The sequence below is a fragment of the Porites lutea genome, chromosome 7, assembly GCF_958299795.1.
Source record: "Porites lutea chromosome 7, jaPorLute2.1, whole genome shotgun sequence".
In the NCBI taxonomy this organism is placed as follows: domain Eukaryota; kingdom Metazoa; phylum Cnidaria; class Anthozoa; order Scleractinia; family Poritidae; genus Porites; species Porites lutea.
This window is the reverse complement of record NC_133207.1, coordinates 27762611-27780869: the sequence shown is the minus strand read 5'-3', so window position 1 is coordinate 27780869 and position 18259 is coordinate 27762611. Positions and strand designations below refer to the sequence as shown.

The window sequence follows — 18259 nt, the reverse complement described above, 5'->3', positions numbered from 1 at the left end:
GAGTTGCAGGGACGACGGCACGACGCAAAAAAGCAATCTGCTCATATTATCCTTAGTAACAAGCAGGTGCGAGGGACGAGAGTTTTAGGTAAATTGAAACAGAAATCTTTCTCAGTTTTTTTTTCCCTTCAACGTTGAGGTCATAACGTCCTTGGTCTGTTAAAACGCTGTCAGCATGACATCTCATGGAATCGATGCCACGAAACCTTCACAGAAAGAAGCCCTGGATTTGGAACTTTTATCATTGCGGGTGAGGGCACTTTGCAAGACAGCGTCAACAATGCAAAGGTGTCAAGAGTGGGTCAACGCCTTACCCGACCAGCTTCTCGATAAGGAAGAGACAAAGACCTGGGATGGCTCGAACAGTCTAAGAGATCTTGAAACAAAGAAGTCTGGCGAAGCCATGGACGTCTCCACGCTTGAACCTTTGACGAGAACAATGGCGAGAAACAATAAACGACTCCCGAAAGAGACATATGTATAAACACGCAAACAAAAATACTTGCTTTTTATTTAGAATGATGTATATTCAGGACAATAATCTTGATACATAGAGTTGCAACAATAAAAAGAAAAAGATTGAGTACTTGTTGGTGCAGAGAAAGCATCGTCTGACAACTGTCCTTCTCTTGAAATTAGTCGCAGACCATTCGTGGCAGACAATGGTACGATGACCTCACGATGAATAGTATCAAAAATCGTTTTGAAGATGGTCGTGGGTGAATAAAAGAGGGAAGATCATTTATCGCTGACTTTCAGACGTTTTGTTTTTCGTCGTTTGCTAGCGACCTGATCCTCAGTCTGCTAATTATTGCTACTAAGAAAACCCAGTCTACGAGAACATTAGTTTTCTTCTAGTGATCGCAGTTAAATTCGTTCGGTACCATTATGGCCGAAGCGACAGCTGCAGATAACGGAGAAGGCATATGGCCGCCACTCAGTGCATGTCAATTGTCGAGTACTGACATAAGAATCATCGAGGAAGCGATGTCTCTTGCTGAGGACTATATCTGGTACAGTTTATTGCGCAGGTTCAAGCCAAACGAACTCATCGGTCTACCGCGAAAGTTTCTTGATCTACAGGCACCGCCCAGCATAACTTTAAATACCCTCCGAAGAATGGTAACTATAATCGAAGTGGACAATCCAGACTTGTCCCAGTTGTTAAACACCACGCTAATCATTACACCAGCCACAGCTTATTCTACGTTGGTTCACACGGCAAACGTCATTTTTCAAAACGGAACAAATTGGGGCAGAATAGTGGCTTTTTACAAGTTTGCAGGCGCAGTGGCCCATCATCTGGTAAAGAAACAGAGATCAGACATGGTCCAACACGTGGTCAATTGGACTGTCATCTATATCGTCGAGAATCTGCTACCATGGATCAGAGAACAGGGAGGCTGGGATGCTTTTGTTGCTTATTTTCCTGAGCAAACAGACACCAGAAGGAAAACTATGTTGGCTCTGGGAAGCATTTTAGCAGCTTGTCTTACTTTTCTGGTATTTTACAAGTAATAATAATAATAATAATAATAATATAATAAAAATAATAATAATAATAATAATATAATAATAATAATAATATAACAATAATATAATAATAATACTAATAATATAATAATAATAATAATAATAATAATATAACAATAATAATAATAATAATAATAATAACAATAAAATTATGAACAGTTGGTGTTCCACTCGTTAAAGATAAAATAAAGAAAAGTTATCATTCTATTGTCTTCGTTAAGTAGACAGAGATGACGATACAGAAAAAGGATACACACAATAAATGCATTACACCACTTTTCTTTATTAAACAATCAATGCATGATCAACGTCTTTAACAACAATAATGATCTCCGTGTCGATATCGGCCATATCGGGAAATTTGCTGAGCCAACCGTCTGTTCGAGTTGTTCAAGTCGTCGGCAATTGGTTCCACTTTCTGCATCGATTGCTCCAGCTGCTTGACTCTCTGCTCAAGGATACTCTCTGACTTGGGGAAAAACATCTCTTCTCCTTGTACGGCGAAACCGATGAGCAAGACGTCGTCTTCCCCATTAGGACGGGGTTTCTTGTCCACGAGGTCTGTGTCATCCATAAAATTTTGGATGGACAGAAAATGCGAACACTTGGCTTCGCGGATACCATACCTTCCAAGCTTTGGTATACCAAACGAGATAACGTAAGGTTGCTTTCCGTTGATGCGAAACATGGCCACCTTGACACCCTTGCCAGGAAACGGCCATGCGAGCCAAGCATCATAGGGACCAGGCTTCAAACGAAGACTCACACCGAGGTTTCCTCCCTGCCAAGATTCCTTGTTGGACACGAACATTTGAAGACATGCGCGGTATCCCTGATCGCCGCCCAGTGAAACAACTGGACTCTCCCAAGGCACATTATTTGTCGTAATATATTGCAGTGGATTAAACATCAAAAAAGTCCAATATTCACCTCGACGAGAAGGTTTTTGGAACTCTTTGTTGCGCGGTGACAGCGTAGGTTGCACAGCTAACCCTTGATCCAGACCAGGTAGGCACAAAGATAGTTCCTCCATCCCTTCCTCTAATCTTTCTTCTTCTTCTTCTTCGTTAGAGCATCTTGCTCTCTCAAGCAAATAATTAGCTCTGTTGACCAACTCTACGACGTCTTTCGCTGATTCATGCATCGTACGGCGTGCTTTTTCTAAGTTCATCATGCACGATTGGATGGACGAAGGTCTATTCTCTTCTCGTTCGTTGCGTTCCATGCTTCGTCTTCGAAAACTTCTCCACTATGCATAACTGCGGATCACGGATATGTTTATATGCTGCCAGCAGTTGCTTCGTAACTAGTTTCTGGGAAAGCATAATTGGATGCATCTGTGTCGGGGAACTGTGCCGTGTTAGGAAGAGTGGGAACTGTAGAGCCTGGGATTGGAACTTGACCCATACCAGAAGGAACGCGGGCTAGTCTTGCTGTCGGCTGCAGAGAGGCGGTGGGCACGCGAGTATTGGCATTGCCACTAAGGAGAGGCACATTTGCACCTCCCATTCCCGAGTTAAAGATCTTTCGCCGCGTTGGTCGTTGAGTATGTTTGAATATCTGGTAAAAATTGAGGACGCGATGTAGGATATTTGCAACCACCACTAAAGCCAACACACCGGTGATGCGTTCTGTGTCGAACGCCTTGCAAAGGCCTTGGTCACGATGAGCATTGTTCAAGTGGCAGTGAATGATGGAGTAAATGAATAACAGCTCGAGGCCATAGAAGATGAGCGGGAACAGGTGATAGAACAGACGCCACAATCGATGCAGCTCATCGTATTCTAAGAGTCTTGAATCGCCTCCTTCGGCAGTGAAGGAGAAGCAGGCCCAAATGAAACTGACAAAAACAATAAAGAGGTAGACGCCGAATTGGACAAAGGTGGGCAGAAAGATCTTGTCGATGCTGGCCAAGTGATCCCAGTTACGACCAACGGCTTCGAGTCCGTGTAGGAGTAGAATAATCTGCATGTAGACAAGAACTTTGGTCACCAGATGGAGAAAGTTGCTGGCAACCATGTCGTGCGTGATCCGGTTTTTCCGTGTGGGCCATACCCGGGATATGGAATCATCCATGGCACGGGGCAAGCTCAAGCTAGCTGCGGCATCTCGATTGAGTTTTGTCAATACTTCGACCCCTTCATCGGCGGCGTGTTCCAACAAGCGCTCTGTTGAGTTCATATTGAATCGTTGCTGTTCCGTTCCCCACTTTTGCTTAATACGCAAAACCGTTTGATAGAGGTATGTCGTTGATCAACCTTTCACAGCCGCGCTGATCCAGTGGCTCGATTCGTTGGTTCAAGGAACGATGATGCGTCTCTAGTGTCTGAGTCCAGTTGTGGGAACTGTTACTGTTCTCGCCCAGGATGCTGCGACTCTTCTGTCCATACTCGTGACCCTTGGGGCCAGGGTGATAGAATCGATTAAACATGCACATGCGATCGTTGGGTGTAATGTTCAAATAGTCATCTGCTGTACCAGGTGCCCATTGGGCATCGGGTTTCATACCCTCTTTGTTTACGACGGCTAGCTTCGATAAGCGCTGTAGGAGTCCGTTGTGTCCCTTTGACATGGAATGTCTCCCACTCGACCAGGGAGGCAACTGCACTTGGCCTGCAGAGGCGTTTTTTAGACGGCGGTTGAGGACCACAATTTCCGATGGAGCATTGGCCCTTGTCATCGGGTTGTAACTGTAAGCCCCTTCCATGGTGTGCAGAGGGTCCGGACGGTCGCACATTGTCATGTTCTGTAAGAAGCTCGGTCCAAAGACGCCGTCGATGGGAAAGTAAGGGACCCCAAACTCGTTATGGCCGAAGCAACTTGGTACAGGCACGGCGAACGCCTCCTCCTCAAACACTTTGGGTGACAACGTTACTTTCTTGTCCAAGCAACCTTGTATGTTGGCCATGCGGTTTCCCATGCCTTTGATACATCCTCGACAAAAATAGTGAGGCATCTGAATGGTAGTGGCGCTCTTATTGGGAAGAACGGGTGCCGTCTGCATGAAAACGTTCAGAGCGGTACATCCGTTGCTGCATTTCTTGTAGGTGAGCACGGGTGCCGCGACAGCAATGAAGCCATAGTACAGATCTTGAACAGGGGCCTTGGGATTATCGCCGCGAATGAGTACAATGCGATGGGTCTCGAATTCTCCGTACCTCACGATCTGGGCGGCAGCGTGCGTCTGTACACGCCGCGGGACTGTCAGTGCGTTAGCCGGAGTGTGAGGACGCAGCATTGCCAGAGCGGCCACGACGCGCTCACAGAGAGGGACGCCGTACATTTGTCTCAAATCCGCAAAGTGGCGGCTAACGTGAGAATGATAAAAGTTTTTCTTTCGATCTTCGCCGAACGCGCCGTCTGGTTTGCTGGTGATAAGCGGGTGACATCCCGTGAAGTCGCCAAAACCAAGGTCTGTCTCTTCGTCCTCATCGTACTGGTAAGTCGTATAAAATCCTCCAGGAAGGAAAGGTTGGGAATAGGTCTCGTATCGCTTTTTGTTGTCATGCACCTGAAGCTGAAAAGAGTAGTTGTAAAATTGGAGGGAGTCGGGAACATGTATTGTTTCGATCGCGTACAGGCGAGTTGCGAGCAAGTCCATGACCGTCTCGAGAAACATGCGCCTCATCCATAATTTGGCTCGGGGGGTTGCGGCGTCTTCTCCTTTGTTGTGGGCTACTGGTACGACGGTCGCCAACTCGTAAAAGATGTAAGCGTTGACGTTCGTGTCTTCGACTGCAAACGAGGCCATGGTATCACGACAGAATGAACCAATGGCAGAGTGAACGTCTCTCAGTTTTTCGACCGTTTGCTGGAATTTGGTAGAGCTTACAAATGAGCCGATGGCAGAGAGCGATTCCAGTCCCGTGTGTAGAGAAGCCGTGAAGGCACCAACGTTTGCTGCTTCGAGGATGGCAAAAAATACCCTTGGCACATTCATCCACTTAGAGATGCCACCGCCTCTGAAAACATCCAGCAGGATGACGAGCAAAGAGGGCTCTATCGTACCAACCTCGGCTTTCTGTAGCTCGTCCAATAAAAGAGTGTCGAGGTTTGGCACTTTGGTCACCCAGTCGAGCACGGCTTTGTCTTGTATATGGAGTTCATCTTTTGTGGTTTTCGGTAGTTTTTTCGTGAATGGGATACGTAGACATGCCTCGATGTACGGTTTGAACACCTTTTCGGCACCTTTGTCAATGTCGTGCATATTGGCAATGGCACTGCGTGCAGCCTGCAGATACCCCATAACCGTGCAAAGGGGTCGGTTTCCATCGATTCCAGTCGCCCTGAAGTTACTGTGAGGGTCGTTGCCGGAGAATACACCGTCTTTTGGAATGGTTCTGCCAAAAGACCTACCCACGTACAAGACGTGATTGGAGACGCATAGGTTGAATTCCCGGTCGCGAGCCGTTATCCCGGCTTGCGAGAACACCTTTCTGTCGTACTCTTCTTGACTTTTGAAGCATTCCCTGAAAGCAGTTGCCGCAGCCTCGCCTCCCTCTAGCGACAACATGGAGAGGTCGTACTCATGAGGATCGAACAACGCTGGATCGTTGAGGCCACTGCGACACAAAATGTCTCGATGCCATTGTATCTCGCCGTCTTGACCGCCCTTGTCGAATACCGTCATTCGCACTGCGTTGAAATCGACCTGGCGAAATTCTGCGACATCTGGAACGTGGCTCAAGGCATATCCGATGGGCGTTGCAAACATCGCGGTCACGAAGTTGACAAAAGACGACCTGTTCACACCTTTCTTGTCCGGTAGATCGGGCATCTTTAAGATGGGTATCTTTTGACCATCCACTTGAATGAAAGGCAATTGCCACTCTTCTATCTTACCAACACCAGGAAAGGACTGCAAAGGTTTGAAGGTCTTGCGATTCGAACGGTCGTCTTCCAGGTAAAAAACGCGTTGGGACTCGGGAAACGGCATTGTCTCGTTGTTCTCCATCAACAGTTCGGCCACGGTCGACGTGGTGGCCAAAAAGAGCGTGCCTTTGTCATCTGCGGGCGAGGTGATCTTCAAGCTATTGATCAAATCACGAATCGGATGACGCTTGGATACCCTGCCGACTTGAGACGGACAGAAGGACAGCAACTGCCGCGATAGTACTTGATCGACCCACTTGGCCGGATTCGGGTGTGTTCCCTTCAGCATGTCGTCGGCTTCGTTCCACATTCGCTGCAAGTACCGACAAATAAGCGAAGGGGCTGTAGCCAAGGCATTTGTCATGTGAAAATTCATCGTCATGGCAAAGCTTAGCTCGAGTTGCAGAATGCGACGCAGTATCTCGCTCTGTACCTTCACACCATCTCCGTGAACGATAGATTCGATCGTGAGTTCGACGCCACCGCCGATTTGTTGTAGGTGAATCTCGCAGGTTTGCTCTCTGTTTCTCAAACTGGGCACTATGGACCGAACGGTGACCTGAGGCAATACCTCCTCTTTGTATTGTCTATGTTGCCACACGATTTTGCTCCTTTGACTATCCAACATGACTACCGGGAACGGGTATCGCAAGTCGTTGTGTTGGCCTAGATATCCATCATACGTGTTGAGCGCTCCAAAGAAGATCCGCGAGGGCAATGCAGTAACGTCGACTGGTGTCGTCTCGTCTAGGGTCACCGTGTTGCTATACTGATACTGAACATGGTCGACCCCCTGGCCGAATGAACCGCCCCGTAACAACCCGATCAGGTTCCCGTGTACGCGACCGTTCCGGTGATTGTACAGGAGGGCGCTGTTTCTGGCAAAGGGCGATACTCCGTCGTTGTCGGCTCGAACGAATCCCAGGGGATCCTTTGTGGGCACCATTGCGTACGTCGGTGGGTTTGCATGAGGTCCATACGGGTGTGGAACCAACGCCGTGGCCATGATTGCACCGTGGTCACAATATTACAGTACAGTATGACAAGCCGAGTTTGTTAATGCAATGACGGCCGATTGGTTCAAGAGCATAACGGACGTGTTGGCGGACCAGCTGTTTGCCCTGCAATTGATCAGGCTCCGTGCGGCGGAATGCAATACTTCGGTGACGGAGATTCTCGACAGCGATAGGACTTGCGATGGTATCTTCCTTGCGCTGAGCGAACTTCAAGACTGTCGCCGCCAACTCGTCGACAGGTTTGATGAATGTCCCGTCAAGTTCCAGTGGAACGTCTTGTACTGCCTGTGTGCTATCGAGGTATTGGTCATAGAAGTGTTTGTCGACGACAAACATTTCGAGCGAGTGAAGCTCGTGGCCGAGACGATGAAACGGGCAGCCAATACCCGTGACCTGGATTCGCTGGTGACCGAACGGCTACTTTTTGATTTTTTTGGGCGTTCAGATGAAGATCTGCTTACAACGCTAAAGACGACCATGTCCTCTGCAGGATTTCTGTGTACGCAGCGTTGCTTGCCCACCGGGTCGGTCTTTGCACCCATTCCATGCACTCAGTGTCGATTTGACCATGCCTTCTCACCCGAGGCCGAAATCGTTCGCGTCTCCTGTACACATCTCGCTGCGTCACTGGCACCCTTGCCACCAGATGCAGGACACTTGGTCCCCGACCTACCCAGTCAACCGAACAAAAAGACAGACGTTAGCTCCTCGTGCCGTTTTCCGACGTCCGATGGACTCTTCGACCATTTGGGCACCCCCGATCACCTGGCCGATATTATGAACTTGGCACGGTCGTCTCATTCCAAGACACCCTGCACCGCACCAAGCATCGAAGCGGCACGCAGTCAACTTATGTCTTCGAGGGCCCTAAGAGACTACAGAGAAGAACGGGCAGAATTGTCCGACATTCGATCTGCCATACAAGAGGTGGTTATCAAGCGGAGAGAAGCCACATCATGCAAGGGGGTGAATGAGTGGCTCCTTCTTCGCCTTGTGAACATCATCAACGCGTTGGTGCGACGATGCAGCCGAAGCAGTCGAGCTGGACCGCTACCATCTATCGACCCGGCAACCGACCGAGCGGCGTGCAACCGCTTGCGCCGAAATCTGCGAGGCATGGTTTTGCAAGATACAGAGTACAGGCATTTGATTGATACTTTTAATGACCTAGTATTAGACCCTCTTACTCGTGGTCGCCAGCGGATTTTTCGACCTTACATCGACTCCAGAAAACTCATGTACGCGATTGGCATCCCACCCGGAGATATCTTGGTATACGACCGCTCCATCTCCGAAGTCACCAAGAAGACAGTGTTCGAATTGCGATCCAGTGATCCTCGCGACCGCTTCTTCAAAGCCGTGTTCGTGTCTGGACTGTTTCGCCTGTACCTGAATAGCATCGGATGTGATGCAAGGTGCTTGCCAAATCTCTTTCGAGCTGACGATCGCAAAGATGTGAACGGCTTTTGTTTTGCAGTAGATGGCTGCGGGGTGGTGGCAGTCATTGATGGCCGGTACTTTGCTCGGGGTACCAGCGAGACCATTTTGCAGCTGTGCATCGCATGGATTCGGGATCTACTCTCGCTACACTTCGCCGGAGATGCCACAGACTCTTTGAGTCACCTGCTGGAAGCGACAATCTGACCGATCACCACCGTCCCGTCTATCACGAGTTCTGCTTCCGGAAAGTCGTCCCGCGGAATCGCAGCAGACGAAAAAACCCATGTTGATCGTTGGGGATCACTCGCACGGGGAATCCAACGCATGGCCATTAGACGGAGATTGTTATCTTTTAGTCCCGGAAGACTCACGAGGCTCGTGGTATCAGAGGTGACGTTAAGGTACTTGCGCATGTACCACACTACCTCCTTCTCTCGAGAGAAAGACCATTCTCCGCGACATTTCATCGTATCGTCCTCTGGTGCTTCAGTGCTACAGTTGGGATTCATTTCGAAATGATAACCGTTGAGATCGCGCGTGAACAGCACTCTGCCGTGAACGTCCACTCGCTGATAACACCATTCGCTGTGGTCATGAGGACAGGGCCGATCGTAGTCGCCAAACCGGTTGACACATTGTTCCTCTTGCGACGTTCTGACTGCGATAAAAATGATCCCCATGGATGCTACAATCACAAAAAAGGCAAAGCAGAGCTGGGCTTGAACGTGTACCCTCGGAACGTCGGTCGCACCGTCTTGCAAGGCAGCAAGCACTTCATGGAAGAAACGTTTACGAGCGGAACGTAGTGCCAACCTGCCACACGGCTTGGAAATGTCGGCCCGAGAAAATGCAGGGTTGACCAAGTGGTCGGTAGGTGAATCCGCGTACTCGTTTCTACTGGGACGTCGGCGGAGGTCGGAAGAAGTGGCCATGACCAATTGTGGGAACAAGCATGTAGTCGAACCGTCCCTTTATATGACGGGTGGATCTGAAAGACTAGGCAAGCGCGATACCGATGGCGTGGAGAAAACACGGGTGACCAGAAGATACACAAGATCAAGCAGGTCACAGCACACAATAGAGCAAGACTACTGCACACAGAGTTTGCAGTCACGAGCCATCGAGATCGGTGGACCAGGAGGGCCAAGGAAAGATTACGACGACGAGTCATATTTTGTTTGCGATCGATTTTATTTCTGTTGTTCAAATAAATACACTAAGAGAAAAAAAAAAAAGAGGCGAGTTAACCTTCGCATGCTCTGCAACTGCCAACGTGACTGGTCTTGCTGAAGCAAAAGGGAGATCCATTGCAAATGTGTAACGGGCTCCGGTCGGGGTGGGAAATGGATAAGGTAGTGGATGGGTTCAGAGGATTGAGCAGAGGTACTTGGATGACGCGCGTGGATTTGCACATCTGACAGACGACTCGGTCGGCATTGATGTCAAATGCGATAGATCGACCCGGTGGTGGATGGCAAAAGTTTGGGATAGACTTGAGTTCCAGGCAGTCTTTGCAGTACAGGGCCGCTGTTCGACACGGACAAGAGTCCCCCTGTTTCGCCTGATCAAGCTGTACCAGCCTCACATGACTGCTCTTGAGACGGGCGTGCCGCTGTATCACCGATGTAATGTAAAAGACGGCAGCCGGTTTGCCTTGCCAGAACTCGCCATCCCATTTCTTGAAAACCGCGTTGGATTCTATTCCCCGCCAGTATCCAAGGTAGTCTCTCAAAGCAGACACGACGTCCCCATCGTCGACGACGAGGGCTACAACGGCCAGAGGGAATGGGACATTGTCCTTGTCGACGATCGCTTTCAAGGCACGACGGGTTGCCCAAGTTACCCCGGGTATCTGTGTCATTTTAGGTACCGGACCTATGGTCTTTTGAACGAGGGCATGGAACGCCAAGAGATCGTAGTGTTTCTCGCAGATAGCCAGATCGTCTAGATATGGATGATCGTCGACGTATCGAGAACAAAATGTCTTCAGTTGTTTCTTCATCTCTTTCGGTTCATGACCAAGTGGACCAAACTGTCTTGTCCAGGAATCTTGTTCTTCGGTGGTCAGACGCTGCCACGCTTTCGTCGTCCACTGCAAAGCCCGAGTTCCTCCTTTTACTGCTGCGGCAACTAGCTGTAGTACACGCCAAGTCCGGCCGATGAGGGCCATGTCGCAATGTCCCTCGTAGGCCACGAACAGAAAGAACGCTACTAGCTGATGTACCTCTGTATTCGACGAGAGTCGGGATTTTAGCACAGAACAATCCGTCTCGACCATCGTCATCTCCGGACACGCCAGGTGGAGGGCTTGACGTTCGCTGTGTTCCAGAGCCTGCAAAGCCACTTGGATGTCTCGACCTTTAACAACGGCCGAAAGGAGCTTGGCAAAACGCACGTGCTGGTGTTCCAATCCTAACCCAGTCGCATCCACGTATCCTCGATGAACGCAGAGTACAAAAGATCTTGCTTTTCCATCGTAGACCACGAAGGGAATGTAAGTTAAGACTTTTTCCAGAAGGGCATTATCGATTGTGCGTTCCATAATAACCTTGTTAACACGAAAAGGGTTATTGTACAGATGATATGCCAGGGAAACCGTCTCCAAAAAGCTCTTTGCTGGATTTCTCTTTCCCATCTCTGTTCGTCGCAACTGGTAACCACCTCCACGTAGAAACTGTGGTCGGGGACGTTCACATTGAGAAAGCACCAAATTCCTTGAACGCGATACTTGCCCAGTCGAGTCAACTCGTCAATCCATGCTGTGAAGTCGAACATTGGATGGGAGACAGGGCACTGGCAAGTTATCGTTCCTAGGTTGCTTCCTGGAATGACGCTGAACATGAAGTTGCCTTTGGACACCTTGCGTGTCACTTCCGCCAACGTTTCCTCGTCATACAGACACATGCGTGGTTCTCCTCGCTGCCAAGAGGGAGTTGGTGGAGGATCTGTCATGTCTCGACACGACTCATATTCGGTAAATCTTCGATCGTGAATGATCCCCAAGCACTTTCCATGATTGTCGTTCGTGAAGGCAACAAGACGAAACCGTTCCCATGACTGCAAGGATTGTATTGTATGATTCAATGCCATGATGTCCAGGGGTTGTATTATCGACAACTTAGAGAGATCTAGAAATCCCACGCAGCAGTCCTGTCTCCAAGTCGTGGTGGCTCGAATAACCTCAAGTCTCGATGTCTTGGCTATTGTATCGAAAAGAGTATCACAGCTTGAACATTTCTCGGAGAGATCCATCGTCGCTTGGTCCTTTGGGTGGCCGTCGGTGTAATCGAAAGGTCTTATCGCGGGTTGGATCTAGTGTGCTTAATACGACTCCTTCTGGCACCAATATTGTTTTTGTAGTTGTAACCAAAATGCCCCAATTAGGCAGATTCCACGGAGGAGACACAGATTCCGTCAAAACCGGTGATCGCACTTGAACAATCAAAAATGTTCCTATGAGAAGCCAAACGATCATGACGACCATGGGTACAGTGCATAATATCGACAATCCAACTCGAGTGTATTTGGTCGATGGTAGTAAGATTGGATCCTTGGTCTATGTAGGCATTCGGCGCCAAGCCCTCTCACCGTCTCCTTTAAGTACTGGTGACGTTGCAGAATCAGACAGTGGATTCAAGAGGGGCGTGATACTAGAGCCGTCTTCCCTGGAAAGACCTGGGGAGGTTCTTCAGCCTCGAAGTAAAAATCAGCGGCAACCTAAAAAGACGCTGCAGTATCGCCAGAAAAATCAGCGACGATCTAGAAAGGTGCTGCCGCCTCGAAGAAAACGTCCCCTTGTTCTGTCTAACAGCGAGGCAAAGAGGCCAGTCGCAGAACCGAAGCCACCCGAGTCTCTGTTACCGGGGTCGCGTTTCAGCAGCGGACCAAATAACGGACATCTCAAACCAGTCGTAATCAATGCGACGTTACTAAGAGAATGGCAAAAACTTTTAGAGAGGGTAATTTTAGTAATCTCACAGATTATAACAAACCAGGGATAGAAGAAAAGCCAGCATACTGTTTGCAGACTTCACAAGACGCCCGTATGCGGTAATGGCGGAGCAAATAAAAGTAATGAAATGCCAAGTTTCCTACCTTAAGTGTTATAATGACTGAAATATATATATATGTATATAATATATATATTTATATAATATATATATCATATATATATATATATATATGTATATATATATATATATATATGCTACTTTATTATTATTATTATTATTATTATTATATTATTGTAATTACCATAGACTCTTTATAAAAAGAAGGCAAACAGAAGAAAAAGTTGTCCAAGTTTCCCATTTTATTACAGTTGAAAATTGCATACATAGTGTGTCATTTTTTAGCTAAGTGCTTCACCACGAGCGAGAGCTATGATGTGTCTCGTAGAAGAGTCGTAGATCAGTTCCTCTGGGCCACAGTATACGCGCCATTTAGTGGTGGGTAGTTGTTCGTACCATTCCTTTAGTGGAAACACGGATGGATGGTAGTTCATTTGTGTGTTTCGAGAAAAGTTCCACCCGTGCCATTCAACTCTGCAGATCACACAAATTTTCCATCCGTTGGAGCACGTTTTGCAGGCCAAGTGACCACAGGCGCCTATGTCCAGGTTAAAGGCCCTACAACATACTTGACAATGAAATGGAGTGGATGTTATGAATTTTGGGCGTTCAGCAGACTCTGCCGATTTGTTCATGACTTCCTGCCACGCCGGAGAGGGGGCTGTCCCATCCGCCAACAAGATGGGTGGAGGTGCGACGCGCAGACGATGGGCAGGATAAGAATCGATCGCTTTCATGACAGCATCGTCACCAGCGTACTTTCCACGTCTAACCAGGACTCGCATTGCTCGGTAAAGAAGATCGAGAACGGTCTTGGAGTTTGGCAAAGTGGGTAAATAGAACCAAGAGTGCTGGCCATCGGGAATGCAACAGAATGCCTGGCGATCATCCAGGTAGTCTTTCGAAGACTTGCCATCGACCACGTTAGCCTTAATTTGCTCGAGTATCTGCTGGTAGGGTTCCGATGGCAACATTTCCTTGACGGAAACACTCTCTACCATCTTGCGTAAAGCGATCAAGCGGTCCACGGCTTGTAACGCATTGTTTGAACCTGCCACAAGAATCGCCGATATGGCAGTCTTGATGTGCGACGACAAGTGCGTAGGGGCAACTTCATCGAGTGACAGTGCATAGGCCGGACTGCAAGATTCGTGCAACAATGCCGGGCCCTTTCCGTCTTGTCCCGGGACGTAGCGACTCTGAGCGGCATCTATCAGAGGAAGATGACAAATATCACATTTGATATTCTCGACGCACTTCTCCATCCATCGCTTAGAGTAGTTTTCTAAATCGAGGTGTAGCCCGTTTCTTGCTGCTTCCCATAACTGGACGCACTTGGATTGACCATCGTCCAACTTGACCAATACATGCCCCGACTTATCCGTGGCATAGGCACTAAGAGGCAATCGACCCTGACACAACTGACGATAAAACGTCTCTAAGGTCGCCACAATAGTCAAACGACGTCGATCCACACAAGACCAAACTTCATCCGGGCAAATCACGTGCGTTACTTCGACAAGTTTGTCTACGTGTGCCTCGGGAAGAAACCAATGATGACTTTCAGTGTCGTCTGCATAACGTACGATGGCATTGGTCATACCGTGTGGCTCGGATGAAGTCGTCACCTCAACGGCTTGTTTCCATCCAGTATTCGTCATGACACGGATGGGGACGAGTGCGGCCAATTTTCTAATCTCGTGCACATGCGAAGAATTCTCGTCTGCCAGAAAAAAATATCCTGCAATGCAGATGTCGACCAGGGCTTCGTAGAATAAACGGATACATTCCATCGCCGCTGACTTGAGGGACCCTTTGACCTGGATCTCCACTAGGGGATTTTCAGTGGCGCCGTCTTGAAAAATCAAGTTGCCGACAGCGTAAGAGTGTGCTGCGCCAGTGAACAATGCGACCATCGCCATTTGCTTGCACTCGAACCGCAGAGAAGACTCCGTTCCATGTTGAACGGTCGGTGCCATGCTCTCCAATTCTTTATGGATGACAGTTTTAAACCGAGCCTGGTGTTCGGCCACGACCGAACGTGACATCCAAGAGTACAGCGGATCTTCACTGCTGGATAGGCAGGGTAGTTTCAAGAACAAAGAATCCGTATAGCCAGCCAGCGTGTCGGCGGCAACTACACGATGGCATGCCTGTAAAAGCCGTCGTCCTGTGGCCGTTATGCAGCCTGCGACTCTGGTATCAGAGTAAGGGTTTTTTCTGTTTCCCGCCATACCTACCATGGCGTTGATGGTCTGTTTTAGAGAACGCGCGCGCCCCTGCATGGCCGGATCGTTTACGATGCGCATTCGTTCTTCCAGTTGTTCCCTCAAAGCGTCTGCGAGACAGCCACGGCGAGCGATGGTGAATCCACCCACTGCTCCGACGTTCCAATCTCCGCCATTTGGAGTGTACGTATCTTTACCAGCATTGATGGTCTGAGCGATGGTTGGGTACATGCTGACAAAGTCAAACTCCGCTACAGGTTGTTCAAGCAGGTACGCTGGTCGAGGCGCTATCCTGTGCCCTCCCTCGTAAGGCGCCCGCGCTGCCTCCGTCATTTCGCACACCGTGCGAGTAGAAGCGTAGCGAAGGACCATGGCTGCCGTGAATGCCTCATATGCACCAAGAGAGTCGTGTATAGTCGTGTGCAAGGTAACAGCTGCATTCCATCGTTCCTCCAACCACCTCTGAGAGAAGTATGCGCTAACCCATCGACAGAGTGGGACGTTTGGACTCAGTCCTGTTATGGAGACCACGTCAAACACAAAGACCCCTAGCCCTGGACGAAATGGTCGATGGGCCCTAGGATATTCGGGACGACAACGCGGCAACGAGGAAAATAGAGCGTAAAACAACCCTGGGGCACCTTCGCCAATTTGCTGCAAGGTGATATCTTTGTTGCGGACCAAGATAACTGTAGGCCTTATCTTCGACAGGATGTCTCTCATCTCGAAAGTCACAACTCTCCTTTCGGTACCGTCTGCAAAGCCAATCGATAAGGTGCGGTCATCATTCCATTCCATGGCCACTACATTTCGAAAGAGGGGCATCCGTGGCGAGACCCCGTGAACGCAGATGTCTGCAGGTTCCTCGACAAGCCAATGTGATTCGCCGACTAATTTGGCGGCTGAACGTCGAAATCGAAGGACTGCACATGCTCCCGGGATGCCGAGATTCAATACTGCATCAAGACCGTTCAAGGCATCATGGGCCCCATCGATGGCCAGGGTTAGGTTATTTTCCACCAGTCGCTTGTAAACGTTCAAGTATCTGATTCGAGAGTAAACCCGTACCTCGATGAACTCCTGACCATCGGAACACGAAGAATCCAAGGTCCGAATACAGGAGCGAATTTCCGCATCCGGAACACCGCCTTGTTTTTGGATGACTCTAAAGTCTGAAGGGGTGAGGTACAAGCGGTACGGCACTCGAGGGAATTCGATTGTCACAGTTTTGTGGGCCAGTGTTTGAGCGGCCAGGAACAACGCATCGCCTCGAAAGAACGAATGCCGATAGGTGTAGCAAGAATACGTAAAGAGGGTGAGGATGTAATCACATTCTGATGCGGTACACCCTTGGCATACACGTCCACCACCATCGTCGGGCAAGATAGAGCCTGAAGTCGTCATGGCTGGGTCCAAGGAATAAAAACCAGTACCCTCGCGTAAAATTATGAGCCATCGCTGGAGTTGTACAAAACCCACTTGGTGTCGGTTTTGATTTTGAAGGTTTAAGAAAGATACTGCAATGGTCATTGACGTTAAGCACCTTATCCACAGTGAAAAGTGATGAGCAGGCGTTCACAATGCACAAGACCTGTTCGTTTCTTTGGCCAGGATGTTCCGATCAATTCTGTCAACTTCGTGCCACCGACTCCTCTCACTAGACCGATCGAATTTGACGATGATCTCCGATTCCTCTTACTGGACGTCAACGCCTCCGACAGCAATTACACACATTGGATCTCGCCCGATACAACCGACAGGACAATCTTGGAACTGTATATGCTACTGTACATGATCAATCGTATATTTTATAACGCAGAGTTAAAATGTTGTTTCTTCGTGCAGCAAAAAGAAAGGCTCGTACCGGGTAATTTACTAGTGCGCAAAGAGGTCGTGGCCGGACACGTATTGTATTTTGGCTTTGACAGGCAGGCAATTGACGAGTTATTTCCTACGTGCTTGACTTTGGCCATGATGATCAATGCCAAACATCTCGATGTCCGACGATTGTTTGTTAGCCCGCTGTGTCTGGACGTCTTGAAGACCGAAGCGTCGATTTTCGATGCCGTCAAGGGACTTGCAAATTCAACGACGGGCGCGAATGGCAGAGATGCTGCCGGGGTCTTTGGGTCTTACACGACCTTAAACGAATTGAGGAGACTTTTGATGACGTATCACAGAGTATGTCATATTCAAACAGAAGCTGAAGACCTTGACGAAGACAAGAGCGATGGCAATGTGGTCGAGCCACTCGAACGATGCCATTACAACCAATTGCGACGCACCATGCTAGCGCTTTTGAACACAGACGACACGACGGAATTTGCCGAAGGATTTCTCACCCTGATGTCAGGGCCCTTTCTTTTTGAGCATTCGTTTCGCATGGCTCGGTCTTACAGAGAGATGAGAGATCTGATCGCTCTCAATGGCAAAGACATCGGACTAGACGAATCACAGATTCAACACGCCATTTCAAGTGATCAGAAACAGTTTGCTCGTGCGATCATACACGTCACGGGGGCTCCGAGACTCACAATCAAAAATCAGGCACTTCTCGAATGTTTGCAAAATGCAGCCCATAGGCACAACTGGCAGAGTCTGTTCGGTCCGACGTCAGAGGGAGCGTCGTTTCGATTTCGATTGGACTTCACGAGTGGCATCGCCTGGCGAGTTTTGGCCGAGCACTTACTCGGGCCTTTCGCTAGTCCCCTGTACACGATGGTGTTTCCCAAAGACGTGATCGACAAGGGCATGCAGTTCTTAGGAGAATTCATCGACCAGAAATCGCTGGACAATATGAATGAAATGCAACGTCAGCTCGAAGCATACAGCTTGATGATGAGACAGGAAGGGGTAAGAGATATAACAGACGTACAAGGTGGCGTGATTCAACGTCAAGGAATGATCGATGACGTTACTCGCAAGTATCCACTTTTTACAGACATTCGTAACCTCTTGGAAAAATTAGCCGATGCGTTCCAGCCGGGTAGCAAAGTCAGGGAACTTTACCGAGGACCCTTTGCCCAGTTAACCGGCAAGTTGATCGAAGATGCCGTGCGAAACCCAAACAAGCCCATGGGTAAATCTTTGGAGTCGCTTG

The 18259-nt window shown here is 48.8% G+C and overlaps 2 protein-coding genes across 2 annotated transcripts in view; both read left to right on the top strand.

The window, feature by feature from the left end:
- The window catches only part of LOC140944712 (lactadherin-like), a 228011-nt gene that overhangs the window by 159009 nt on the left and 50743 nt on the right, over positions 1–18259 (top strand). The gene's annotated exons all lie outside the window — the stretch shown is intronic.
- LOC140944715 (apoptosis regulator R11-like) lies at positions 889–1518 on the top strand. The gene has a single exon (XM_073393835.1). The coding sequence runs from the start codon at positions 889–891 to the stop codon at positions 1516–1518; it is 630 nt and encodes a 209-aa protein (XP_073249936.1).

Excerpts from the sequence above, each read along its gene's own strand:
- LOC140944715 (XM_073393835.1), top strand. The coding sequence starts at position 889 with ATGGCCGAAGCGACAGCTGCAGATAACGGAGAAGGCATATGGCCGCCA.